This window comes from Manacus candei, unplaced genomic scaffold, assembly GCF_025592945.1.
Source record: "Manacus candei isolate 608988 ecotype Guabito, Panama unplaced genomic scaffold, ASM2559294v1 h1tg000076l, whole genome shotgun sequence".
Taxonomy (NCBI): Eukaryota; Metazoa; Chordata; class Aves; order Passeriformes; family Pipridae; genus Manacus; species Manacus candei.
Window position 1 is genome coordinate 11367191 of NW_026138124.1, and position 27203 is coordinate 11394393.

A 27203-nucleotide genomic window follows, 5' to 3' on the forward strand; every position below is an offset into this window, starting at 1 on the left:
CTTCCAGCCCTGGTGTTTCCTGGCCAGAGCTATCTTTAGAAGTGAGGATTGTCCATTTAGAGACTTTCCTATTTTCCAGGGAATGACTGAACATAGGATGTTATGTGGCAGAACCAAACAGGAGTAGGTGAATGAGGGCAGAGGAGCACCTCTGGGTGTCTCCTCTGCAGTCCTTTGCTGCTGGGCTGACACACAGGTACAGCTGAGTCTCCCCTGCCCTGCTCAGTGACACAGGGTGCTGGGACTGGGCAGTGACACTGCTCTCAGACTGGGCAGCTCTGGGGTTATCTGGGAAAAGCAACAGCAGCTGGAGATCGTGAGCATCTGATGTCTTCTTTATCATCCTCCTCTTTTCACTTGTTCTTAATTTCTTCAGCCTCAAGAATTCGATTCCCTGTGCACAGTTTCCATGAAAACAAGGTATTTAGCTGCAGTATTTCTTCCTGTCTAAAGAAAATCTCATCTGCTAAATATACCCCATAAATTATCCTTCCACAGGCCTTCTTTTCTCTGCTCACCACCCTTCCAGCCTCAGAGCTCTCATTTCACACTCCATTAAGTCATGTCAAGATTTTCCTAGAGGCAAAAAAGGAGAAAACCGACCTTGTTCACCTGACTCTGCGAGAAGTAGCCGTGGTGAAGTCATAAAAAAGTGACATTTTCCAAAGCTTGGTGGGCACCGTGATTATTTGAACTGTAAATCAATAATATATCTGCACTTAATTAAATTCAGCAGTGGATACTGCAGGGAATGTTCCTCAAAACTGGCTGGAGTTAATGGATTTTTAGATGGCTGCTGTCAGTGGAACCATACAAGGGAATTACCTGAGCTGTGCTGGTTTATTCCCAGTGCAGTGCTGCTCTTCCAATCCATGTGTAACGAGTTGCTGCCTTTTTCTGTGATGAGTTTTGACTGTGTTTGTTGTAGGTGCAGTGACTGTAGGCAGGCTCAGATCACATAGGGCTGTGCCCAGAGAGCTCACAGTAGTTATTGACCTGTGTGCACACACACCTGTATCCAACAGCATGTGTATGTGTGTGTGCACAAGACCACCTGTTGATGCCTTTCTGGTGTCAGTTAGTGTCTTTTTAGTGTGTCAGATTCCAAAGAGGGGAAAATGGTTCATTTTCTTTGGAAAAGGTAAATAACTTCATTTCCCTGTCCCATAGGTACAACCCCTCAGAGGGTTTGCGTGTCATGTCTTTAGGCAGCAAGCTGAGCTTTGCACTTTGGCACTCCAGGGCGTTGCCTATTTTTGGTTTATCAAAAAGCATCATTGCCAAGGTCCTCTCCTGTCTTTTAAAAGATTCTGCAGCTTGAGGTGACTCTTCTCCCAGTGTGTTCAGGATGTGTTGATTTTGCTTTCCAGCTGAGCTTGGCTGTGGGCAGTGTTGGCAAGGTGCAGCGAGCTCAGTGCCTGCCTTGGACACAGAGCCAAGGGAAAGCCCTGTGGGCTCTGCCAGGCAGCTTGTCCCTGGCTGCTGTGCTGTGCCACTCTCGTGCTGCTCACTGTGCTGGAGAGATGCCTTCCTGCTGTCCTGTGCTGCCAGGGTGACACCCCCACAGTCCCCTGGGCTGGGCTGGGGTGGCACCTCTGTGGCAAGGTGTGCTGCCCTCCTTGGATGTTTTGTAGTTAACTGGATACAAGACACGGTGTGTTTGGAAGCATGTTCAGATCCAGTCAGGTGTCAGTGTAAAGTCAGCTGTTCTGGAGTAGTTCCTGTAGAAAGCAGCCTGAACAGAAGAACTGGAGACAACCAGTGCTGTAAGTCTCAGTCAGGGGGTGAAGTGGAGGAGAATGAAGTGCCCTGAGGGTCACAGCAGCAGGGCTGTAACCTGCACCCTGATCTGAGGGTGCCTTACACGCAGAACTGGACATGCATTAATCTCTCATGCTCTGGAACATACATTTTGAGGCAATCCAGCAGTGAAGTCCAGTGTCTCTCCCCTCACAAAAAATCCCTACACGTGTGCTACGGGCAGTTGGGGACTGATGTTACCCAAGTCCTTGTGATGAGAAATGTCACAATGGACTAATTAAATATTGGGGCTTTAGAGACAGTCACTGTGGAAATTGCCCTCAGTGGCAGCTGCAGCATTTATTAATAATTAAAGCTGTGCCTGCTGTGCTTTTCACTGAATTTGTTTCATTAATATTTTATTGTTTTAAAGAAATAAAAAAAAAGCAGTGGAGGTGGGAAGAGACCCTGTTTCCTAAGCAACAACAATGCACTTCTTTGCAGTTATTTTTAAAGGCAGGTTGCTTCGTTTAGGGTTTGGAACCAATTGTTGCTGCATTGCTCCGGGCATCTGGAAAGCAGCTTCTCTTTTTTCTTATTCTTTATTTCTGATTGAAAGGCAGAGCAGAACAGTTGCTGGGTTAAGAGCTGTTGTGATGGTTGCTAGAGAGGAGGTAGGACTGTGATGTGCAGAAGGTCCCATGCTGCCATCCCCGGGCAGTGCTGTCCTGTCCCGTGCTGTTCCATCCCGGGCAGCTCTGTCCTGTCCCGGGCTGTTCCATCCCTGCAGCTCTGTCCTGTCCCGGGTTGTTCTATCCCTGCAGCTCTGTCCTGTCCCGGGTTGTTCTATCCCTGCAGCTCTGTCCTGTCCCGTGCTGTTCCATCCCGGGCAGTGCTGTCCCGTCCCGGGCAGCTCTGTCCTGTCCCGGGCTGTTCCATCCCGGGCAGTGCTGTCCTGTCCCGGGCTGTTCCATCCCCGGCAGCTCTGTCCTGTCCCGGGCTGTTCCATCCCCGGCAGCTCTGTCCTGTCCCGTGCTGTTCCATCCCCGGGCAGTGCTGTTCCATCCCTGCAGCTCTGTCCTGTCCCGGACTGTTCCATCCCTGGCAGCTCTGTCCTGTCCCGGGCTGTTCCGGCTCGGATGCTCCTTGGCTCGGATGCTCCTTGGCTCGGAGCGGAGCCAGCCTGGCCGCGGGGATGGCGCCGGGCTCCTGCTCTCCTGCTCGTGTCAGACAGGCACTGCTCTGCCCCCGCAGATGTCCTGTGATGGCAGAGCACCATTCTGCCATGAGCTGATTGCTCACAGGGTCACGCGGGGATGTGCCCGGGAGTCCTGGTCCTCTTTCCAGGCTGTTGTGCCTGATGGGGTGGTTGTGTTCTGGGGCAGTAGTTCTGGCTGGAAGTGCACCAGCATGGGAAGCAGTGTTAGACCTGCTGCTCGGTGGCACTCGGGTTAGTTCCAGGGCCTGAGCAGTGCAGACAGGGGTTTTTCAGATGCAGGCATTCAAGTGTTGCGGGATTTGGAGCCTTCGAGTACAATAAGGAGAGGAGTCTTCAAGAAGTGCTCAGCACCTGACAGTGTTGGGCGTGAAGTGCAACAACAAAAGGCTGCCTTCTCTCAAAATGAGCCACTGAGTGCTGGGTGAGAGGCAGAGAGTATCGGAGCAGATGGAGAGGCATGTGTTCCTGTGAGGAACATTTCATGTGCAGTTGAGCTGTGGTTTCCCCCGGGGCTGCCCTGCTGCCAGGCAGTGCAGGAGAGCGGGGTGCTCACGCAGACCCTGTGAGGGCTGCCCTGCTGCGTGGGCACACCTGGCACTACAGCTGGCTCCTCTCTTGCCTGTGAATGAATCCTTCACCCCTTCACATGGGCAGTGTTGGCTGTGTGACTCATCTGCAGTCTCACTTTAAAAGCTGATAGACAGGGAAGGCTTATTTTTTGTTTTGGTTTGTTGTTTTGGTTTTTTTTAATTTATATTTCTTTTGTTTCTCTTTCCTGCAGCAGGTTACACCAGAGCTGGATAGATTTCTGCTGCAGTCTTGCAAGGCTGACATAGTGCAGTGCAGTGCTTTGCTGGTGCCATCAGGGTGTGTACAGAGTGGTTCTGTGAGTCTGTGATGTGCATAGTGGGGTGACATTACTGGGAGATTTCAGTTTGGTTTTGTACTGCCATGATCTGTACCTTACAAGGTGCTTGTAGTTGCAGGTTAGACACGTGCTGGCATGATCTGGTTTGGAGTTGCAGTGTGTCTGCCTGTCCCCCTGACTGTCCCTGTCCCACAGGTGTGGTGGAGGCGTGTCTGCTGCACATGCTGAGGCGCAGGGCCGCCGGCTTCCTGCGCTCCGACAAGGTGGCCGCGCTCTTCACCAAGGTGGGCAAGACGTGTCCCATCGCGGGGGACGTGTGCAAGAAGGTGCAGGAGCTGCAGCAGCAGGTGGAGAGCAGGTGAGGCCAAGGTCTGTTTGCCAGCAGAGTTCCTGCAGAGTGTGTGTGTGTGTGTGTGTGTGTGTGCAGCGTGCTGGGCACACACAGACTGCTCCGGGAATTCAGGGCCTGCCTGGGCCACGTGTCTCGTTCGTGGCTGTAGCAAGAGGCAGATGGTTGTGTTTGATCAGGCTGGCAGCAAGCAGAGGGGCAGAGGTGGGGAACTGGGCCTTTGGTGTTTCATTGTGCTGCTCAGTCCAGCAGAGCAGCACGTCCAGCCCACACACAGCACCAGAAGTGACTAATTGCTGGTGATTTCAGAGGGCTCACAGCCGGGGTATGGTGGACCAGCTTGGTGGGAAGGGAGTGGGTGGAAAGAGGAACCAAAGAACAGACTTAGTGGCAAAGCTGTTTTGGCATGCTTCTGTCAAACCAGTGACAGATTTGTGGGTATCATGGTAGGAATAGTTAAGTTAATGGATACAAAACTGATGGGAGGAAGGATGATATAGGAAAGCTGTTAAGTACATACTGGACTTGAGCACAACAGAATTTGTCCTGGAGTCAAGGACTAGAGATTACAGAAAGTCTTAAATTTCTTGGTGCTGGTGAGTAGTGCAATTAAAATTTTCCATGTGGTTCTGCTAATGGAGTCACAGTGCCTGAGCCTGTGGGAGGAGTGTCTTGTCCTGTAAGCTGAGGACAGGACTGTTTTTTCTTCTTTGTGTAGCCACTGTTGAGCCCTGAGAGCTCTTTGTACATCATCTGAACTTTTAGCCTCTGATTAACTTGCTGTAAGAAGGGCTTTGCCAAGAGAGCTTAACTTCTTGTTCTGTTGAAGTCTTCAATTATTGACAGTTGTTTAAATTAGCATTTATATTTCTGTGTCATTTTCTGGTATTTATTAGACTTGTAGTTATCAGGCTTTGTTATGTAGCTTTTAGCAGGTATGTACCCATTTTTGATATATTTTTAATTGTGTGCCTACTGATACAGACTGACATTTTATTAATTTTATTTCTTAAAATGTTGGGAAGAAGGATGCTTTCTGCTGAAAATTCAGCAGCCTCTCCTGGTTACGAGCCCACTCAAACCCCCCTCTAACTACTAGAGATCTTTGACTGTGTGCTCTGACAGAAAGGAGCAAATGACTTAAATTCTGTGGTTTCTCTTGGAATTTTGTGGTTTTCAACTATTAACAGCCACAAAATTTAAGTGCTGTGGAAAATGTGCACAGTAAAGAGACTAATGGGAGGTCTGTAGGGGGTGGACTCGCTTTGCTGGGTGTGTGAAATGAGACAGCAGGGCTGTAGCTGCCTCACTGGTCCCAAGGTTGTGGCTCAAGAAAGCCCCTCTTTAGGATGCAGCTAAACACAATGGAATTGCTCAGCTGTCAGTGCTGGCATGTATTTCTTGCCTTGTAGAGGTGCTGTCATGGCCTCCTGGAGGACCAGGGACTGTGTAAATGCAGAGAGAAGTTACAGATCTCACCCCAAAGAGCCCCAAACAAATGTATTTACTCTTTGTAACTGAACAGTTTCCTGAAAGGGAACCTGAGTGCTGGCAAAGAACAGCATTGTTTGAGAACATGGATCTTCTCCTGCAGATTGTGGATGTCACAGTATCTTTCCTCATTGAGTCAAAACTGAACTACACACCCCAGAGGCAGGGAGTGCTCCCCCAGGGGTGCAGACAGCTGGTGTACAGATCTGCACTGGTCAGACACAGGGGGTGTTCCAAGCCCTCCCCACGTGGAGAGCTCTCGGGGAGAAGAGCAGTCGGAATTCTGACTACTTTTACTTTATCACCTTCTGCAGGAAAAACCAGCCCAGTGGGCAGGAACCCCTCAAGAGACAGGGATCAACCACGAGCAAAACTCCTGTCCTGACCCCTCAGGCCATCAAACACATCTGGGTTCGGACTGCCTTGATCGAGAAGGTGCTCGACAAGATCGTGCAGTACATTGTTGACAACTGCAGGTAAGAAAAGAAGCAGAAACAGGGATTTGTTGGGCTGATGCTGAGTTTGGGTATCTGCAACAAGGGATTTCATCAAAAGTCTTCAAACCTCTGTGATGCAGAGTTCTGGTCAGATGGAAACCAGTTGCACAGATTTAGAAATAAATGTACTTTTGTTTTTAATCAGTGATGATGTTTCAGGCTTACAAAAACTGTTAACAGACATTCAGCTTTCCAGAAATCAGCTGAAAACCCTAACTTCAAGTATATTAGGTGCCCAGATTCTAATGGGACCTAGATCTTAGTGGAATAGGAATGTCTTCTAATAGATTATGAGTTGAAAATAATCCTTTGGAACTTTAATATGTCAGGGAGGAAGATGCTCTTTGTAGATGAAAGAAGGGAAAATTAAAACAAGAGGAGTTAATGACATAAAACCTTAGGGTTGTGAAAACAGGTTCTTTGAATTATGTTTCCTTTTTATAAAAGTCAAGCTCTGTGTAAAATGAATCTTCCCTTGCAAAACCAGAGAAGAGCATCAATGCTTTATGGATGTATTCCACAGGGACTCCTTAAGAGGAAAAGACAAGTTCTCTCTGTTCTGTCATTGCTTCCTGCTGCCCAGGATCAGCTGTGGTTTCCCAAGGGGTGGCTCTTAACTCTTACCCTTCCTGCCCTCCCATAACTGATGATACAGAAGACTTATGGGGCACACTGGGGACAGTTTCCCATAAAAAGATAAAGGGAGGGACCCTAAAGCTTGATGTGGTCCCAGAAAGGTATGTGTATATCTGCTGCCACTGCAGTTTGTTTGCAGGGGTCCTCTTGTCAGTGCACACTGGGGGACACATTCTTTCCCATCAAAGCCCAGGACGAGAGCTAGGGCAGGGCAACTTATTTTTACAGTATTTTCCAAGTTTGCATTACTGTTTTCCTTGTCATCAGCTTTATTTTCATGATGTATCTTCCCACTAAAAAGCAAGAGAATGGAAGAAAGGTTTTTGTGCTGTTCAAGCAAACTGTTGCTCTGGGACATGTAATACCAGCTTGGTTTATGAGCTGTGTGCAGCAGAGGCAGAGGGAGGCTTGGCTGTGTCGCAGAGCCAGAGTTAATGGAAGCATTTCAGTCGCTGTCTCAGTGTCTGTGGGTACACGGCCACAAGGGTTTTGTAATTTCTTTGCCATGTAATCCACCAGGAGACAAGTTAAAGAGAGTTTGCTCTCAATTTTTCCATTACTGTGTGCTGGAGGTGTTCACCTTCCTGCCTTCCCCATCCTTTAGATGAGTTAGGATCAGGTCCTTAATTGCAGGTATGTGATTTTGAGAACCTGATTTGGTGAATAAAACAAACCTCTTCCTAAGGCTTGTTGCCATGCATTTTTGACATTACTGCTCCAATGCTCCATGTTCACATCCTTCAGCTGTTCTGTCCTAGAGGAGGAGCAGGTGCTTTAGAGTTTGAGCCCCACCTAGTGAACAGACCACAGAGGACAGTGGCATTCCAGAAATGTGGGTGTTTGGATTTTTTGGCTGTGTGGTTTTGTAAGGCAGCTTTGCCTGCTGTACTGGCAAGACTTTGGGGTCACTGCAGGAGCTACTATTTGTAGCAGTTCATTGTTCTTGACAGTGTTTCGAGGTGATTCCTCACAGATGAAAGAGGTGTTTAAGAACGTGTGGATTGTTTGGTCTCTGTGGAAAATGGACAAAATTGCTTGCAGAGAGTTATTGTTTGTCTCCATATTGCAATAGTGCCCAAAGCCCCAGATCAAATATACTGGGTAAACACATTGAGCACAAGGCAAGCTCCTGCCTCTCAAGAGTTCAGTTAAAAAATAGATGAAGCAGAATGAGCATATTGAGAGGAGGTGACTTGCCTGGGATTATCACAGCTGATCACGGGCAGAATGTGCATCCAAAGGAGGGATGGTGGTCAGCTGGTTAAAGGTAGAAATCTGGGGTGTAGTTTTATTGAATTAGTGGTTCCAGGCTCCTTTTATGCTCCATGGAGATCTAGTCAATGTTATTGATATAGTTTAGGAAATTATCTGCTTCTAAAGCAGATGTCTAAAATAAACTGAATTAATTTCTCCATAGCATTCTTACAATATGTTTTAATGATCTTTAAACACAGTTCGGGACACGCTGTGTTGTAAAAGGCTTCTTTAGCTGCAAACCCAACTTTTAATTGGGCTCTGATCTTTTATTCCTAGTAAATATTATGAGAAAGAAGCTTTACTCGCAGATCCTGTTTGTGGCCCAATACTGGCTTCTCTTCTGGGTGAGTTCTTGCAAAGTTACTTCTTATGCTGAGGAAAATAAATTGTTTCTTAAAACGTTTTGTATTATAACACTGTTACAAGAGATGGTTTTTATCTCTCACATGTAGTTTAGCTATTTATAACAGAGCCACACAGAAGATGTTGTTTTGTTGCTTACAAGCCCAGTACAGACCGGTCATCTGGTTTTATTATTAATTTTTGAATTTTTGGTTGGATCAGAAAACAGAAAGGGAATGGCTTTTTACTGAATGCTTGCTGGCAGATTGTAACTGCTAATGCTGCTGTGGCAGGGTGTTGTGGCCTACAGGAGTGCTTTGACACAGCCCTAGGTAACAGGACCTGCTATGTGTTGTCTGTATTATGGGCCAATCCTGTAGGATCAGAGATCATTAATATTCTCTTGGCTGGAGAAGGAGATCTCACCTTCAGTGCTCAGCCAGCAGGATGGGACTGTGTGTTTGTGACCAGGCTCAGGTTTCTCTGCTGGCTGTTTTCCCAGTTGGTCCCTGTGCTCTGGAGTACACCAAGCTGAAGACAGCTGATCACTACTGGACAGACCCTTCTGCCGACGAGCTGGTGCAGCGGCACCGCATCCAGGGCGTCCACGGCCGCCAGGACTCGCCCTCCAAGCGCCCAGCCCTGGGAGTAGGTATTTACTGGGTGGCTGCTTCTGAGTTAAGGTACAGGTTGATAATAAAAACAACCCCATGAGGGAGAGATCTGAATCTGGAACAACCTTTCTGTTCTGTAATGGAGCCTTTATCACAGATTAGAAGTCCATTTGGGCCCCAGCGTCCTCTTTGTCTCAATGTAGAAAAGTTTGAGATCCAGCACTAAATTCTGTGGCTGTTGACAGTTGTGATCTGGCCAAGTAACTCACAAGAGATTCTGAGCTGCTGTGCTCAGGGCTGAGTAAGAGTTCAGGTGATTTCTTTGCAAAGTCTCCTGGCTCCACAAGAAGTTCCACTCCATGGAGATTGGTCTGAATGGCACAGTTCCCAGGTTACTGCCCTGCCAGTACAGCCACCCCTGTCCCCCTGCCCTGCCAGTACAGTCATCCCTGTCCCCCTGCCCTGCCCTCAGTACAGCCATCCCTGTCCCCCTGCCCTGCCCTCAGTACAACCATCCCTGTCCCCCTGCCCTGCCCTCAGTACAGCCATCCCTGTCCCCCTGCCCTGCCCTCAGTACAGCCACCCCTGTCCCCCTGCCCTACCCTCAGTACAGCCACCCCTGTCCCCCTGACCTGCCCTGGCCGTGTGTCTGTGCCAGATCCGGAAGCGCCATTCCAGCGGGAGCACGTCCGAAGATCCCTTTGCTGCCTCAGCCAGGGAGTACGTGGAGTCCCTGCACCAGAACTCCCGGACACACCTCCTGTACGGCAAGAACAACGTCCTGGTGCAGCCGGTGAGCCTGGGCAGGTTGGGGCCATTGGCTTGAGAAGGCGGTGGGGTAGGAGAGGGGGCAGCTCAGACTTGTCAGGGGCTCAGGACAGTGCTGCCTTCCTGCCTGACTCTGTTGTGCTGAGGGAGATTAGGACATGACAGATGCTTTCACTACCTGCCCAGTGTGAGTGTGAAGTGGGCCTGTAGGCAGGAACAAACATACTGGGCCATATTTCATAAAACCCAGTGATTCTATTGTGATTTCCCCCTCTTTCTAGTAGTAATATTAAATACCAGTACTTTTGTTGTTAAGGTTTCCCTCAGCAGTTCCCAGATAATGCACCTCTGGAATTTATGGGGCATAGGAACACTGGAACATATAACTTCTAGAGGTACTTTGTGCACTTCAGTCACCTGGGTTTTCTGTTTGTTGCTTCTGTGAACAGAAAGATGACCTGGAAGCAATTCCTGGGTATCTCTCCCTTCATCAGTCAGCAGATAATTTGACATTAAAATGGACTCCAAACCAGTTGATGAATGGAACCCTTGGAGATTCAGAGCTGGAGAAAAGGTATTCATTACACTCAGGAAAGATGGGAAACATTCACAGTGTTTATTCCTTGTATACTTGACACCATGACATAAGTGTAACAAGGCTGATTTAATGGAAGGACTTCTGAATAGTGCCTGAGTTGAGGTGTTGGACAGCTTGGGTTCTGTTCCTGTTTTGTCACAGATGAAGCAACTTTCCAAGGGTCCTGTCCTGCATTTGCATATAAGACCTTTTCTAAAGGAAAACAAAAGCCTGCTCTTCCATGTGTTCAGGAGAAAAGGCTCAACACAACCTTCTATCATTAGAATTCTTGTACATCCTTTCAGAAGGTCCCAAATCACTTGGCACCTGTGGCTGATCTCAGCCTCAGAAGAGAGACCTGCAATGTCATTGTCTTTCCTTAGATCAGTTATTCATTGGATTTGGGATTTTGCTTCAGTAGGAAGACAGGTAGTCTTGCACCAGGCAGGTATGTCTTCTCAGGGAATGCTTCCTTCAACCCCAGAACCATGCTCTCAGATGCTTAATCCACACCATTCTTTTTCTAAAACTTCATGTGTATTTTTCATAGCACATTAATGAATATGGAAAAACCAATGTTTCCTGCACTTTCCTTCCCTCTTAGTGTTTACTGGGACTACGCACTGATAGTGCCACTGAGCCAGATTGTCTGCATCCACTGCCATCAGCAACGTAAGCATAACCCGTCCTCTCCTGTGTGCCCCAGAGCCCTCCCTGCCAGGGGATGTTAATGCTGCTGCCAGTTTATGTGGTGCCTCTTAGGGGTTGTTGTGAACAGAGACAAACGCTTTCTCATCTTCAACTGCCTTCACTGAAGGGCCCAGTGGGGCTCCTGTGTCAGCTGATTTCTGTGCTTTGGTTTTTCTGTGTGTTGGGCTTTTCTGGATGTCTGTGCAGAACTGCACTTACAGGAAGCTGTCAGAGGCAGGTGTTAAACATGGAAGCTTTGGCTTTGTAAGCACAGACCCCCATCCACTGAGCATTTCAAAAAAGGAAGGAGGGGAAAGCAGGCCTGTCAGCCTTGTCCACAGTGGGATCATCAGCCTGTAGAAAGAGCATGTGTGTAACCAGGGCACCCTCTGTCACCCTCGGACCACCCAGAGCTCACAAGCCCATTCTGCTCAGTGGAGGGAGAATCTGGAATGCCACTTCTCTCCCACTGCTCTCCTGACCACAAGCCTCAAGTCAGAATCACAGAGCAAAGACACAGAACATTTAGAAATTTTATTTGAGTCATATTTGAGTTACAATTGGACTGAAGGACTTCTTGAACTAAGAGCCTGTTTTAGAAGACAGTTTAAATATTTTACTTTAAAATACATAAGCAGGAGAACCACTTGAACTATGTCTTTTTCTCTCTCAGTGTCAGGAACACCTCTGACTCGTTATGGATGTGTGGGAATGAGTGTTAAAATCTGCAATCCCAGCTGATAGAGGATGACAACTGCAGGAGGCCTGTCACAGCTTGCTTGTATCTTGAGATTCTTTAGGACTAAAGGGCTGAGATCATCCCTAGATCACACCGTGTCTTACAGAGGTTTAGTGAACTACTTAGAGATGATCACCAATAAAATTCATTTAGAAAGTAAGAGTAGAAAATAGAGGTTCTAGTGTAACAGTCTGGACTCCCCTTGTCCTTCTTTGCAGCAGAAAGCAGATGGACATTAGTCTTGGTGAGCCAGGATGGAACTCAGAAGCCTCCACTGCACTTCCCCCAAGGAGGGCACCTCCTTGCCTTCCTGTCCTGTCTGGAAAATGGTCTCCTGCCTCGTGGTCAGCTGGAGCCACCACTGTGGTCCCAACAGGGCAAGGTACTGTCTTTTCTGGTGGGCTGTTGGAGTAGGTGGGGCTGGTCTTAATGTGCCTGATCCACAAGGTCTGGGCATTCATTTCCAGCTGCTTTATAGTAAAGTGGGAGGCAAAATAACTCCATTTAGTCAAATTTGATTCTTATACAGATAGTCTATAAAAATTGTTCATACCTTCATTGCCCCATTGAGCAATGAACTGGAGTCTGCTGTTGTATCAAAATACAGCCAGGTGGGAGGAACCAGACTCGAATGGACTGGGACAGAGCTGCTGCTGGAGGCTTGGGGTGCCCAGCTCCCACAGATTACAAGAAAAGGCTGGTTTACAGTGCACAGAAAATCACGTTCCGTGCCCCTGAACCACTTGCTGTGAATGACTCCACATTTTCTCCCTCACCTCCTCCCATCATTGAAAGTTTGAAGACTTAAAATGCTAAAGGTCTGCAGTAATAGTTTGTTGTACTCTGTCAGTCACTCGTAGCTGAATGCAAGGAATCATTATTTTCTCTAGGGTAAGGTATTTCCAAAGCTTCGAAAACGGAACAGCAATAAATCCGTGGACATGGAGGAGGTGCCAGCTGAGGACACGACCACAGACTACGTGTTCAGAATCATCTATCCCGGACACAAACACGACAACAGTAAGTGCCTTTGTTCAGCTCTGTTTAAAACAAACAAACAAAACCCCAAACTAAACATCTGATAAACCTTGAAGTAATATCCTGGGAAGTACCTGGAGGTAACAGACAAGCCAGGTTCTTGGGGGGTTGAGGGGGAAACCCTATCACAGAATTGCACTGAGGAGATAATTGTGATCAACACGGACAGCTTAGGTTTCCTTAATGCAGTGGGACTTGTTATCTTAGGAATGGAGTCGAGGTGGGGAATTTTATTTATATTTACTCTGTGTTTTGCAGAGGAAGTTTTCAAAATACTCCCCTGGGCTTGCAAACTAAAACCAAAAAGATTGCTTGACTAGCCAAGAGCAGCTTTGCTCCCGAAGTGAGGATATTTTTACTGGCCACACTGCTTGCTTATATTGTTGTTATTAGGAAAAAAAACCCATAAAACTCAACTCCTACAGTACTCCAAGAACCCCTTGGGCTAAGTTTTCCTGACTTAGAAGCAAGAACTTCTAAGTTTAACAATGGATAAATAAAGGCCCTTCCAAGGAAATTAATGAATTCCCAAGCACCAAACCACCTCATGTCATCAGTGAATACAAATTCCTTACATGCAAGAAGGCATTTGAGTTAGTTCTCAAACAGCATGTTTGGTTTTATTCCCCTTGACAAAGAAGCAAGAATTTCCCCAGAAGATCAGACCCTAAAGTTTACAGGGGATTTGGAGTTACTGCTCCTGTTGGGACTTAGTGCAGCTGAAAAAACAGGAATCTCCACTGCACCCTCCTCACCCCGGGACTGGACCACAGTGGTGGCCAGGCTGTGCTGGGGCTTCTGGGCTGGCACAGAGAAGTCCATGCACACACCAGCAGAGCATGTTCTGCCTTTGCCTGGATGGAGAGGACTGCAGAGTCCAGGGGCACACTGGGCACAGACCTGTGGGTCCTGTGCCAGGCAGAGGGGCTGGCCCTGCTGCGGGGTCCCACGTGTCTGCAGGACCAGGCAGAGCTGGGGAGCCAAGGTTTGCTGCCCATGAGGGCAGGGTGAAGGACAGGAGCTAGTTGGAGCCAAGAACTCTTGCAGAGCTTTGCTGAAAAGCACACTCAGCTGCTGCAGGCACTGGGAGCTTTCTCCCTTGCCATGATGTGACACGTGTGCTCTCACAGCCTGTGCACACTCAAAGGCTGCCCTGAGTTTGGTGGAGCTGCTTTTTTCTGTAAGAAACTCATTTTTCATACCTGTTTACAGGAGCTTGTACCCTCGAGAAGAGGGCAGGATTCAGGTCCTTTATCTTTGCTGACCATGTCCTTTTGAGCTTTCCCACAGAATCGAGTTCTCTCTTCTTATGCTCCTCTTTCACTATTTTCTTTGAGCAGTAACTATTAACTACCACCACTTAGCTGCCAGCCGCTCTACCTCTGTTGACGATGATGAGGAGGAGGAAGATAAGCTACACGCAATGCTATCAATGATCTGCTCTCGGAACCTCACAGCTCCTAATAGGATGAAAGGTTTTTATCCTCCTCCCCTGTGTCCCAGAGCTCCCTTGCAGCTCCTTCCACTGATGCATACAACAGTGTTGGCATTATTGCAGGGAAGAACATCTCACGTACCCCGTGAGCTCTGGAGATGGAGGGGATTGTGCAGAGAGGCTGGGAATGTGCTCACAGCCTGTGGGGAGTGGGAACAGCATCTTCCCTCTCCTTTGACGTGTGTGCTGCTGAACAGGCAAACCCCTTCTCTTTCCAGAGGCTTCCTTTCCTAAAGGCTGGACACTAGAGCAGGTTCTCCTAAGAGAAGGAGGGAGTGTAAGAGCTCTCTGTGTTCTCCCTCCAGGAGCTGGTCATGCACAGACTGGGGAGGGCAGCCTTGGGTTGCAGCACTGGGGCAGAACCAGTGCAGCAGGAGCAGTGATGTGCTGGGCACGGCCAGGAATGGATGTGCCTGCGTGGGCAGGAGAGGGCAGGAGTGTGGGGAGGGACAGTGTTGGCCCAGGGGTGGTTTGGGTACACGAGGCCACTCTGGACACCTCTGAGAGGCAGCAGAGATGTGCAGAGAAGGTTGTATGGAGATGCAGTGCCTGTCTGGGGTCAGTGCTTTCATTTCACTTGCATCCATAGGCTGGATGGGCTTCAGAGGATCAGCTGTGAGACTCTCCACCACCCTCCACAAATCTGTCACCTATTTATTTTCCTAAAACAATCCATAACAGATTATTTAAGTTGGTATTCTCGAGAAGTGTGTGCATTTGTGATCCAGTAGCGTAGTTCTGGATTCTGAGAGGTCCTTGCTTTCTCTTCCACCTTTAAATAGTGGAGCAGTGATTTTGGTTCCAAGTGATGTTGGCCCTGGGCTGGTGGGACTGACTGCAGGAGATGCTGATTGCCCTGCATCCCTGTACAGTGCTGAAGTTCTGCTTAGACAAGGCATGAACAGGTGTTCAAGGAGATCCTCCTAAATTCCTCTAGGCTGCCCACACACTGGAAACTGATAAAACCCAGACCAAGTTAATAAAGAGTTCTTGGAAAGCATGGATGGAAAGAAGCTCTGAAAATAGAGTGTTCCCCCTGAAAAAAAGATGCTGGTTTAGGAAGTTTCAGTGTGTCCTAACTGATCATGCCTGGATAGGGCAGTAATGGGAAGGAAGAACATTTAACTCTGCCATGTACACCTTAAGAGCCAACTGGTCTAAAGCATAAGAACACAATTTAGTCTTTAGTCAGATGATGGAAACTTCAAGTTATCCCACTAGAGTGGCTGTCAGGTGTCTGCTTTTGCTTATTTAATCTTGAAGGGGATGGCAGAGTTAAGGATGTGTCTGCTGGACTAGCCTGCCTGGCCAGCAGCCCTGTTCCATAATGACAACACTGTTGTAGCAGGTTTGCAGCCATTTGCTTTGACATTTTGCAACATGCTCGACTTTTGCATGTAGCTGAAGTTACAGATAATACCACTATAATTAAATAAAAGATGCTGTTCACTCTAATTCTTCACTAATTCAGGTACCTTTCATCTGAATCTTTAGGTTCTGTGGGGTTCTTTCCTTGTTTCTCTAAAAAACGGAATAAAAAATTAAAACTGAAAAACCCACTTTTCCTGTCTGTAGAGGGGAGGCAAAAATGATCTAAAAATGTTTATCCAGTGGTTTTTATTTGAACCCAATAAGAAGCTGCAATAAATACTGGGTCATTCAGCTCCTTCCTGAAGAATTAAGGTGAAGAGCATTTTTGCATCACACTTTGTTTTGTGTAGTGGAACACACATTGCTTCCGCATGAGCCTGTGCTTTTTCTGTTAACAAATGGTTTTACTCCACTCCTTCCTCACCTCTGCCCATTTTCTAATAGACACTCCTAAAATGCTTTGTGCTACCTTGATTTAAAATGCATGAGATGGTTTGGAATTGCCCCCCCCAATAAATGTCTGTTTGAAAAGCACGGCCCAGGGGACTGGATTTTGCTTATAAATGTTAATTTAGTGACATACTTTATGACATAAATCATGGTATTTGCCTTAATTTTAATCACGGGTGAGCTGAAAGGCCAGTTATTTATTATAAACCAAAAAGCCCACGTGCTCAAATGGCAGTTGGAAAGGCTGAAGAACTGAAGCCAAGCTTTCTGAAGGAAACTGCTGATTTTTTGAGTTGCCTTCTCGAAGCTGGTTAAAAAGACAAATAGATTTGGTGGAGCAGGGATAGCTCAGGAAGCTGCATTGTACTGTTGGATCCCATATTCCTGCATAGTATCCTTTTATCAACTTGGTGTGGACTTTAGCAGGACTGGAACTGTCCTTTTGTGCTGAATATTTTATAGGATCTGGTTCTGAGGGGGAAAGAGGCATCTTCTGAAAGTAACTGACTTGGTTTGTCTTAATTCTTTCATGCTTCAACTTTCACTCCAGCTGGACCAGCAGTTCCATGGCTGATTCCAGGAACTGCAAAATGAAATTCTGAGGCCTGAATTAAATAGAAGGTTGGGCTAGATGATCTCTTCTGGCCATAAATACCATTTCCATAGCATTACACAAGAGCCAGCTCAGTTGTCACTGCAGCACCCTTTTCTCTTTTGAAACATGAACTGGGATGTGCATGGGCAAGAGAGGGGGAAATGGTGAAGGGATTTGGCTTCCTGGGAAGGGCCCCTGCTCAGCATGCAGCAGGTCCAGCTGTGCCCAGAGCAGTGATTCTGAGGATGCTGCTCTCCTGTTTCTGGAATCAAGGTTCAGAGCCTGCTGAGAAGTAAAGCATGAACCCTCAGAATGCACAGAAGGAAGAGGAGGAAAGAAGGGAAAAGGCTGATGTGCTGCTGTCTTGTTTGGTTTTTCTGCAGACAGCGGTGAGATGATAGAGATGCAAGGCTTTGGGGCAAACCTGCTCTCCTGGCAGCTGGAGCACTGCAGCCAGGGCTCCTCCTGTGTGTCCTGCTCCACAGGCAGCTCTCCCTACGACATTCCCAGCTGCTGCAACTGCATCCACGACCGGTGAGCAAGCTGTGCAGAGAGCTTTCCCGGGGGACTGTGTGCATGCCACAGGTAAAACCAGGAAGGTTTTAGTGGTTGCAGCACCAGAGTAACAATTTTCAAGTAGTTTCTAATGTGAAAAGATGGACTTAAAAGCAATAAATTTAATTTATAGAACTAACCTATTAATCTACTCTCCAGTTGCATTTTGATAGAAAAATTGCATCTAGTTCTTTTGTCTAGTGTAACAACTTCAGCTCTGGAAGCATTACCTGTAACAAGTCATTAACAATTACAACGAAGGACAACAGTTTGCCTCATTTGATGTGGACCTTTACAGTGTACCTGCAGCAGTGGCTGCATGTGCCTGGGGAATCTGTTTGGGACCAAAATGTTGGTGGGGAAAATGCTTTAAAAAGTGGAATTTGTTATTATCATGTCCTTTAACTAAATAAATTTTGGTGCAGAGAAAGTATTGCTATGTGCAGGACATAGGGATCAGCATGAAATTCCTGATGCTCTCTCTCCTCACAACCTGCCATTGTCCTGTTGATGTCTCTCCACAGAACTCCACTAAAGATGTTGTGTGAAAGCATGAAGAGGCAGATAATTTCCAGAGCCTTTTATGGATGTGAGTGAAGCTTCTTGTATCTTTATGCTTATCTAAACAACATGGGATGTTTGGTTTAGAAAGCAGCCCCACCCCAACTTCATTGCTGTGAGTCAGAAAAGCTCCAGGCAGTAGGGTGGATGTGACTCCAGTGTCACACCTTCATAATGCCAGTATCTTGTGGGTTCTGCAGATGGCAGTGGGTGAAGGGATGTGCAGACAGAATGTAGTTTGCCACGGCAGCGTAACGGGCTCCTTGGATTTTACTGGTCTGTGTAAGATCTGTTTAATCTTGGGCTCTGTTGTAATTCCTGGCTGTGACACCGTGCAGTGTTCAGTTCACACAGGATGTTGGTGGCAGGTTTACTGTCCCAGGGGCTGGGCACTGCTCACAGATGACCATTCCCCCAGGGCTGGCCCACTGCCGGCACTTGTCGACGGTGCGGACTCACCTCTCGGCCCTGGTGAACCACAGCATCGTCCCCCCGGACCGGCCCTGCAGCGCCGCCGGGGGCCTCACCAAGGAGGTCTGGAGCAAGTACCAGAAGGACAAGAAGGTCAGTAACACAACACCTTTGTGTTCAGCTCCATACACAACTGCCCTGGGCATGGAAGCACTTGGAATGGGCCCCAAGAAATATTAGAGGTGTTTTCTGCCCTCCACAGGGCCACTTCTCTGTCTTGTAAGAATGAGCTGATTCTTAAAATCTCTTCTCTCCTTTGCTTCTCTGATGATGGCAAAGATCTGAATTAACTTCAAAGCAACTGATCTCATGATGACTCCAGTCTATTCCAAGTTAGATTATTTTCATGGGATATTTCACTGGATTTGAGCTAAGGCTTGAATCAAGCTGCATAATCTGTCTAGTGCCCTGCCTGTATTTCACTGTCTGTGTACTTGGTGTGAAGTGTCTTTGAGTGTGCCTGAGGAAAATACAGATATATTGCCTTCAACACCTCTTTCTCCTGGCTGCTGTAGAACTACAAGGAACTGGAATTACTGAGGAGAGTTTACTATGGTGGGGTGCAGCACGAGATTCGGAAGGAAGTGTGGCCGTTCTTGTTGGGTCACTACAAATTCGGGATGGCCAAGAAAGAGATGGACCAGGTAAGCACAGCTTCCCGGGAATGGGAATCACCTTTGCAGAGAGTAGGTTTTGTTTTCTGAATAGCAAGGGTTGGTCTTTGTTACTGTTAAATATTCCCAAGGGAAAAATGCTGCTGAAAACACAGGTAACCCATGTTAGCAGAGGGATTGTGATACCATGCTGTTATGTCTGAAAGTCACTAGATGGGAGTTCTTTCTTGAAGTCAGGCAACCTGCATTCAGCTCTGCCTGTGGCTCAGGGCACTTGTCCTGAGCACATTCACAAATCTGTCACTTAGAAAATGGGGAGACATTGACACTTGGATAGGAACTTGACTCATCTCTCTCTTATATGGTGTGTTAACTGAGTTACTGCATCTGCGGACTTCTGCTGGAGCTGAGAACAGCCCAGATGGACCCTCTGGAGTTACTGTCCAGAGACCAAAAATACCCAGAAGAAGGTTTGGTTTGTAAGTTCATTATGCTTTTGTTAGACTTAAATATGTGCCCCTGTAAAACACACGATGTGACTTCAGATGCCACACTCTTCTTTTTAACATCTCCCATGCTGCTGCTAACATTGGTCATGAATAACTGCCCAGGTTATGTCTCAGCCTTATTCTGCCATCTGAAACCTGGCATGAAGTGTATCGTTTCCACTAGTGAAACCACAGTTTGCCCACCTCTCAGTTACACCATCTCCCTTTGCTAATCTGTTTATAGCAACAACACCTTTCTCCTTTGCTGAGTGCTGTCACTTGTTGCACTTACTCCCTGAAGGAGAGAAAGTGATATGCTCCCCTGCAGAGCCACAGGACTGCAGCAGGACCCAGGCCTGTGGGGAAGGGCTGGACTGTGTGTTGGTAAAACATTGCTTTGCCCTGACATCACCCAAATATTGGCTGAACTGGATAGAACAGTAATGAGGTTTGCCCTGGAATATAATTAACACATTAATCTGCTTTTCAGTTAGTGTTATTACCAGGGAGGTAGCACTCATGCAGTAGCTTATCCTGTTCTGGATTAAATTGATAAGGAGTAGTTTATATATCAAAACATTTGGCATTTGCTAACTCCCAAGTACTTTATATGCCAAGGGATAGTTTATATCCCTGTGAGCACCTCCAGAGCAGAAGAGCAGCCTGACCTCGAGCCTTGCCATGGGCAAATCAGCTGTCTTGCAAACAGGGGCCACTTTATAAACAGCTCTCTTCTTGCTAAACATTGCTATGGCAATTTGAGTTGTTTTCCTCCCACTAATCTTTATAAACCAGTTCTGAACACAGATGGAGAAATATACCCCTTCACTGTTCAAACTGGGTCACAGTCCAGATTCTCCTCCCTGAATCCAGTCATCTTTGCAGATGTTTATATAGATTTTCTGGCTGCAGTGTGTACATCAGTACTGTTCTGCTGAGCAAATTCCTGCCCTTCCATGCCACCAGCATCTGAAGAAGATGCAGTACCCCAGAAACCACAGAGGGCAGTGAGTGAGCCCTGCTGGTTGCCCTAGCTCATGAGAACTGAAAAAAGGGCCCAGATGCAGAGTGGGAGATGTGAAGCCATATCTCAAGGATGCTAGCTCCATCTCCAAAGGGCATGTGTACAGCTGGAACACAGCAGATTTGGCAAGAAGACATAAATAATGGAGCCTGTTTGTATGACAGGAATTACAGTAAATTCATAAAGAGATGATGCAAGATAGAAAAGATCTGATCTGCAGAATTCAGGCTGCTATAGAGGATTTTCCTCCCTGTGTTTGTACCATACTAACACAGGGATGCTCCAAACTTACCTGGAATTCTAAGGAGCTACTCAACACCAGTATTGAATAACAGTAATAACTGACTCCTCAAAGGAATGGGCTGTGGGGACTGAAGCTAAGAGTCTGTTAAATGAATGACAGTCATAACACCTGCATGTACAGGGAACTCCTCGTGTCCTTAACTGAAGTCATCACAGGTGATTTATCATCTTTGCCTTCTGATGGTATTTTTGCAGTTGTCCATCAGTATCTGGGGTGCTCCCAGACATGGCTGTTCTCCAGCCCTCCACTAACTGTTGTATTTTATGATTTATGACTCGATAGCTACCTCAAGTGACAAATAGCCTGCAGCTCTTAGCATGAACACTTGGGTAGCAGCTCAGCCAGCAGAGTCCAGAGCCTGGAGCCATCTCACAATTGTGGTTTCTCTTCAGCTCTTGACAAGTGACAGAGTAATAAAATTACTGCATGTCCCTTAATAGCTCTAGGGGAGTTTCTGTGTCTGTCTTTCAATAGAGAAAGCCACTGAAAGCAAAGATGTGTTTTATTACTGTGGGACCAGCGCAGGTGGGTCTGGCCATGCACAGTGCAGCACTTGCCTTAGACCTCTCCCTCCTGGCTTCCTCCCGGTGCTGATGCCTTCTCTCCAGGGGAGCAGCACCTCAGGACGTGTCTGTGTGCCTGCAGGTGGACGCAGACATCGCTCTGCAGTACCAGAAGGTGATGGCAGAGTGGAAGGCCTGCGAGGTCGTTGTGAAGCAGCGAGAGAAGGAGTCGCACTCGGCCACGCTGGCCAAGTTCTCGTCGGGCAGCAGCATCGACAGCCACGTCCAGCGGCTCATCCACAGGGACTCCACCATCAGCAACGATGTAGGTACTCCCTTCCCACTCACCACCTGCTGTGGGCAGCACTGGGCATTCGCAGAGGTGCAGCCCTGGGAAGCAGAGATGGAGGTTAGCACAGCTCCATCAGCCTGGATCCTGTGCAGAGATTGGAGCTGTAGCGCCTCTAGGATAGAGTGAAGGCTAGGTTGGAATTTTGGGAAGGCTGTAGCTGTTCTTAAGCAGGACCTGCCTAAGGGGCTTTCAGGTTCACCCTCTCTCACAGAGGATTAGCTCCGCAGGTCTCTCCCTTGCAGGACCCTCAGTCAAGTCCAGCACAGAGCAAACAATGGCTACTCTGAGAGCGTGTTTTTGGTTTTGCATGTCCCAGGTGTTCATATCTGTGGATGAAACGGACTCAGTGGAGCGGGAGCCCAAAGGGCAGGACGAGCCCCCGTTCCCGGCGGTGCCGCCCGACACGCCCGCGCCCGCGGCCGTGGAGTTCGACTCCCCCGACTCGGGGCTCCCGTCCTCCAGGAACTACTCGGTGGCCTCGGGCATCCTGTCCAGCATTGACGACGGGCAGAGCGGCTCCTTCGAGGAAGGGGCTGAAGAAGAAGGCAGTGCTGAGGTGGGGAGGACTGACCCCGGCACACCACGGGTGCAGAGAGCCAAGGCAGTGGTGCTGCAGTCCCAAGACTCTGTCTCAGAAGAGCAGCTGTGTTCCCAGGTGGATTATTTAATGGATGTGGCTTCTGTCTGTGCTGCATCCTACACAGTAAGTCACAACTGCAGTACCAACATCTCTCTGCACAGAATTGCTCTTTTAGCAAAGACTTGTACTTTTTCAGATAGGATTTAATGAGAGACAATGCCCAACTAGAACTACAGCTGGTGGGATGATAACTGAGGGTTTTTGCATCCAAATCTTTTCATCTGGATTTTGAGCTAGATTTGAAATAAGACAGCAAGAAAAATTTGTCATTTTTTAAGTGGGAGGGCAAGACAAACAAGTAGCACATTTCTAGCAATTAAAATTTTCCAGGGGCTGTGGGTGTGGACAACACACCAGTTGTAAGATTCCAGTGTCATTTAATTCAAGCTAAACCCCACATTTAATCAAACTGAACCACAACTTAAATCTATATTCAAGATGCCACCACCTCTATTACTGTTGCAGTCAACAAATTAGCAGCTCAGTCTTTGCCTCTCTCTGCAGAAGTTGTTTAGCTGGATATAACCATCTGGAAGTAGGACAGGCTTGGCACATTTTTCAGTGAAAACAAATGTGTTTTACTTGGCATTTTTGACAGTAATCGAGCATTTTGATGTCCTCATCTGCCCAGAGTGTAATTGTACTGGTTTTGGTTTGGTGATTCTCAGAGCAAATCTGCACAAAGTCCTGAGAGTGCTCTAAACTCAGCAGATCTAACTAAAACTTCTCTTTTCTAGATAGAGTTATTGGACACTGTTGCCTTAAATTTGCACAGAATTGATAAAGATGTGCAGAGATGTGACCGGAATTACTGGTATTTTACTGCCGAGAACCTGGAGAAGCTCCGAAATGTCATGTGCAGGTAATGAACTTGGAAACCCACCACTTTCACGTTTATGTCACAATCCATAAACTAATCTATAAACTAGAATAATATGCAAATAACAGTCTACAAAAATTTTCACTAATGAACTTAAAAGAACTTGTAAGGAGGAATGGCAGCTTAGAGCACAGGTCCAAGTCTGGAATGCAAGCTTGAGAAGATTCTCCCCAGACCCTGTTTTAGAGAACTATCCTCTGAATGTCCTAAGAGGTTTGGGTTTCTCCTGACCAGGATAATACATCCATGCTCTGAGGGTGTGCTGTGAAGGTGACAGTAACTGTGCCCAGATCCATACAGTGCTAAGGGACGTGTGTAAGTAGACAGAAAGCCCAGCTCTACAAATCCAACCAAAGTCAAACCACTGTCTGACCACTGACAGCAGCTGGAAACAACAGAAAGTTGTTTTCCCTTCTGGGAGTACAGATTGCAGTGAAGGTGGTTCAGCTACACACCCTTAAAGCAGAAAGTGTCATAGACTTTAGCAGTCAGAAAAGAGAGCAAAATTCCACTTAGTGGAAAAAAGAAAAAAAAATGCAAAAGCCCAGGTACCTTTAACAAATCTGGGCTTTTTCCATAGACTGTTGAGGCTTTGTCAGCTGTTTTTTCCCAATCCACTGAGATGCAACCTGTGTGTGTGAGGGTTGACCTCTCTATCGAGGCAGCAAACAGTAAAGGGCTGTGAAATGCTCTGGGATGGAGCTGTCAGAAAATTCTGAGACTCACATGTTCAGCAGCTCCTTAGGATTTGATCTCACATATAGAATCATCCTTCAATACAAGGATTTCTTCTTTCCACAGCTATGTCTGGGAGCACCTAGAAGTTGGTTACGTCCAAGGCATGTGTGACCTCCTGGCTCCTTTGATGGTTATCCTTGACAATGGTAGGAAGGCTTTTCCTTTGGGACATGTTGGTATCCTTAGTGAGGTCTTCCCTTAGAAATGCTGTTTCAGAAGGAGTTTCTGCCTTAACCAGGGCTGTTTTCTCTGTTTTGTCTTTTCTCCACCTGTGGCTGTTGTTGAGATGGCTGACATTAGTATCTCGGGGCTGCCCTGTTCACTTACTGACTTCCAGATTAAATATTACTCAATTTAGTAAAATTACTGTGTTCTGGCAGTTGCTGAAGCTGAAAAGTCAACTGCAGGCTGGGTTCTTTGAAACTTAATGAGTAAAAATGGTCCAGAGTCAGGTACCAACCTCTGTTTCATCTAAATCCTGGGATTAGGGAACAGCAAAGGGGAAGATCCTGTTTTTCCCAGGCCCTGCAGTTTGTTATTTTGGTTCAAGTCCCTGCAGCACTGAGTGTCTGTGTTGTCCCTGCAGATCAGCTGGCCTACAGCTGCTTCAGCCACCTGATGAAGAGGATGAGCCAGAACTTTCCCAATGGAGGTGCTATGGACACACACTTTGCCAACATGCGCTCCCTGATCCAGGTGAGTGGTTGGATTGTTTTTGAAAGAGGACAAGGCTGTGGCAGAGGCTCGGGACTCACCTGATGCCATGGTGAAGGCCAGGAGCTCCAGTGACTGGGATTCCATCTAGGACTTCAGAGCTGGGGAGGAGGAGAGTTGTGGTAAATGGGTTTGCAGAGTTACAGCCAGAGAGCAGAAGTGGGGAGGGGGAGATGAAAGTTTGGCATTTGTTGAAAATCTGTAGGATTTTCATGTTGCTGCTTGGACCTTTAAAGTGATGGTGAGGATTGACTTTGTCACCCCATCTGTGCACAGCAGGGACTCCTCACCTCAGCCCTGCCCAGGCACCCCAGTCACAGGTTGGCACACTCAGGAACAGGCTGTGCCTGTGCCAGCAGCTGTTCTGACCACAGAGCAGGGCATGAGGAGCAGGGCAGGAGTTTTAACCAGACTCCAGCACCTCTGACCTTGGCTACTTTCAGACCAGATCCTGACAGCTGATGTTTTCCATTCTAGATTCTGGACTCAGAGCTTTTTGAACTGATGCACCAAAATGGAGATTACACTCACTTTTACTTCTGCTATCGCTGGTTCCTGCTTGACTTTAAAAGAGGTAATAATGTTCTGTGCCTGTAATTTAGAGTTGTATAGAACTGTAACAGCTCTGGGTTTTGGTGTGAGTGTCTGTTGGGGTGGTGAGTGACAGCTGGGATCACAGGGGAGTTTGTAGCCAGGAAAGCTAATGCAGCTCTGGGATGAAACAGCACTGGAATGGAGTCCAGGCTTAGAAAGGGGTGCTGAAAATTCCTGATGATGTGATTAAAGCCACGTTTCTGCCCAATGCAAATGCCTGTTTGCTCAAGGTGATCCCAAGGTGATCCCACTGCTCTGTAAGCTTTGATACCTCCTGTCTAATCCTCGTGATGAAAAGGAGCAGCTCAGCTGTAGCTCAAGAGCTGTTGTACTTTGAGTGAGGTGCTCTGTATCCTGTGGGAGCACCCTTGGATCCCATGATCCCTGCACAGGCACACTCCAGCAGAGTGTTAGTGCTGACAGCCCTACTGCACAGCCGAGATGTGCCTGGATACACATTGACACCTGCAGCCTGTAACCCAGGAGAGCTCCTGGGCTGCTCTCACACGGTCACTGTGGTTCAGGCACCTTTCTGGGCTTGGCTCTGCACCACCACACCTCCAGGCTTTGGGATTTGTACTTTTAACCCAGTTCTGTGCCTTATGTGCATAAGTGCCAGGAGTTGGCTGGAGGAGGGGGGAGAGGAGCAGGAGGAGTCATAGGGTCTGTTCTGTCTGCCTGAGGCCTGTAGAAATTAGTGAGAGAGGGGGCCATGGTCAGTGTGAATAATCAGATGCTCTTGTAATGTTTATTCCCATTCAGAATTGTTGTACGAGGATGTATTTACAGTGTGGGAAGTTATTTGGGCAGCAAAGCACATCTCTTCAGAACATTTTGTCCTTTTCATTGCCTTAGCACTTGTGGAAGTTTATCGAGAGATTATCCGTGATAACAACATGGACTTCACTGATATCATCAAGTTTTTTAATGGTAAGAGCCATTTTGATAAAAAATAACAAGCCTTTGCTCCTTCTCCCTTTCTCAGACTGTCATGGTGCATTCTTGCTGTTGTGACAAGCCCCTGCTCATTTTAAGCTCTGAATCTCTCACTCCTTTGGGTAAATGATGAGCCCAAGTGTTCCTGTGCTTCCTGAAGCTCTGCCTTGACACAAACACCAGTGTTTTCAGACCTACCTGGGCCATGGCTGGTGGTCGCTTCTTCAGTGGCAGTGGGGATTTTTACCACAAAAAAAATTTCACAATTTCTGTTCAGAAGTTTTGCTGTGATGACTCTTCACTCTTGGCTTCACAGGAGGTGCTGAAACGTTGCTTCATTTTTTTGTAAAGTCTCTCCAGGGTTTTAGGCTTGCCAGAGTGGTTTGTGTTCGCAGGGCTTGACCCTGCTGAAGCTGGAACATGTGAACAACTGTTCATGGAGAACATCCCAAGCCACTTCCATGGGTGGTTCCCTGCCAGAGCAGCCACCATCCACTGCCAGAGCAGGAAATGTTCTGCCAGAGCAAGGTCTCTTCCTGGCTGAGAATGGAAGTTGGTCCTAAACCAGGGCTTCCTATTAGGGTTTCTAAACCTTTTCAAAGGTTTGGAAACAATTGTGTAATCACAGTAATTTACTGTATTATCAGTGCTGTGCCTTTCAGCCATCTGTTGCAGAAGCCCCAAATTTGGTTTTGTTTTTGCCTCAGCCACTCTTATTCCAAAACTTTCCCCAAAATCCCCCCCAAACGCCCCCCCCAGTACTTCCTTAAGCTGAATGAAATGTTTATTGTGGAGCTGAGGATTCAGGGCTGTCGAGAACTGCTTTGTGACCACTGCAGTGGCCATGTCTGCATGTGGAACTCTGGCCCTTGCTCCAGGGACACACAGCCCTTCTTACTTGCCTTTATCATCTGAGTCCCAGCCACCCCAGCAATAGTCCTGCCTGGAGAGGTGCCCTGATCCCGTTGAGTGCAGCTGTACATTCCTCAGCTCCCTGTTCCTCACTCCCAGGCCAGGCACGGGGCACTGGGATTTCTGCAGGGAGAGAACTGACACTGGAGGGATCAGATCTCTGTGCCAGGACCTGCAACAC

General features: G+C 47.4%; 1 protein-coding gene and 1 long non-coding RNA gene across 6 annotated transcripts in view; one reads left to right on the forward strand and one right to left on the reverse strand.

The window, feature by feature from the left end:
• SGSM2 (small G protein signaling modulator 2) overlaps positions 1-27203 on the forward strand; it is a 43893-nt gene that overhangs the window by 13206 nt on the left and 3484 nt on the right. Inside the window, exons 3-23 of one of the 5 annotated variants that reach the window (XM_051809974.1) lie at positions 4023-4185; positions 5982-6143; positions 8334-8401; positions 8902-9047; positions 9672-9806; positions 10231-10355; positions 10963-11030; positions 12006-12169; positions 12678-12807; positions 14166-14300; positions 17120-17270; positions 17816-17880; positions 18271-18416; positions 18839-18967; positions 21399-21581; positions 21925-22311; positions 22986-23110; positions 23930-24012; positions 24453-24562; positions 25058-25154; positions 26030-26104. In XM_051809974.1, coding sequence (XP_051665934.1) covers positions 4023-4185; positions 5982-6143; positions 8334-8401; positions 8902-9047; positions 9672-9806; positions 10231-10355; positions 10963-11030; positions 12006-12169; positions 12678-12807; positions 14166-14300; positions 17120-17270; positions 17816-17880; positions 18271-18416; positions 18839-18967; positions 21399-21581; positions 21925-22311; positions 22986-23110; positions 23930-24012; positions 24453-24562; positions 25058-25154; positions 26030-26104 — 2847 coding nt within the window. Of the gene's footprint in view, positions 1-4022; positions 4186-5981; positions 6144-8333; positions 8402-8901; positions 9048-9671; positions 9807-10230; positions 10356-10962; positions 11031-12005; positions 12170-12677; positions 12808-14165; positions 14301-17119; positions 17271-17815; positions 17881-18270; positions 18417-18838; positions 18968-21398; positions 21582-21924; positions 22312-22985; positions 23111-23929; positions 24013-24452; positions 24563-25057; positions 25155-25936; positions 26105-27203 lie in introns of all 5 variants that reach the window. The other 4 variants (XM_051809972.1, XM_051809973.1, XM_051809975.1 and 1 more) reach the window with 4 other exon arrangements.
• On the reverse strand, positions 23970-26858 carry LOC127481101 (uncharacterized). The gene is made up of 3 exons (XR_007908107.1): positions 26309-26858; positions 24622-24681; positions 23970-24141 (listed from the first exon to the last, which is right to left on the reverse strand). It is a non-coding gene; the product is annotated as an uncharacterized LOC127481101 (long non-coding RNA).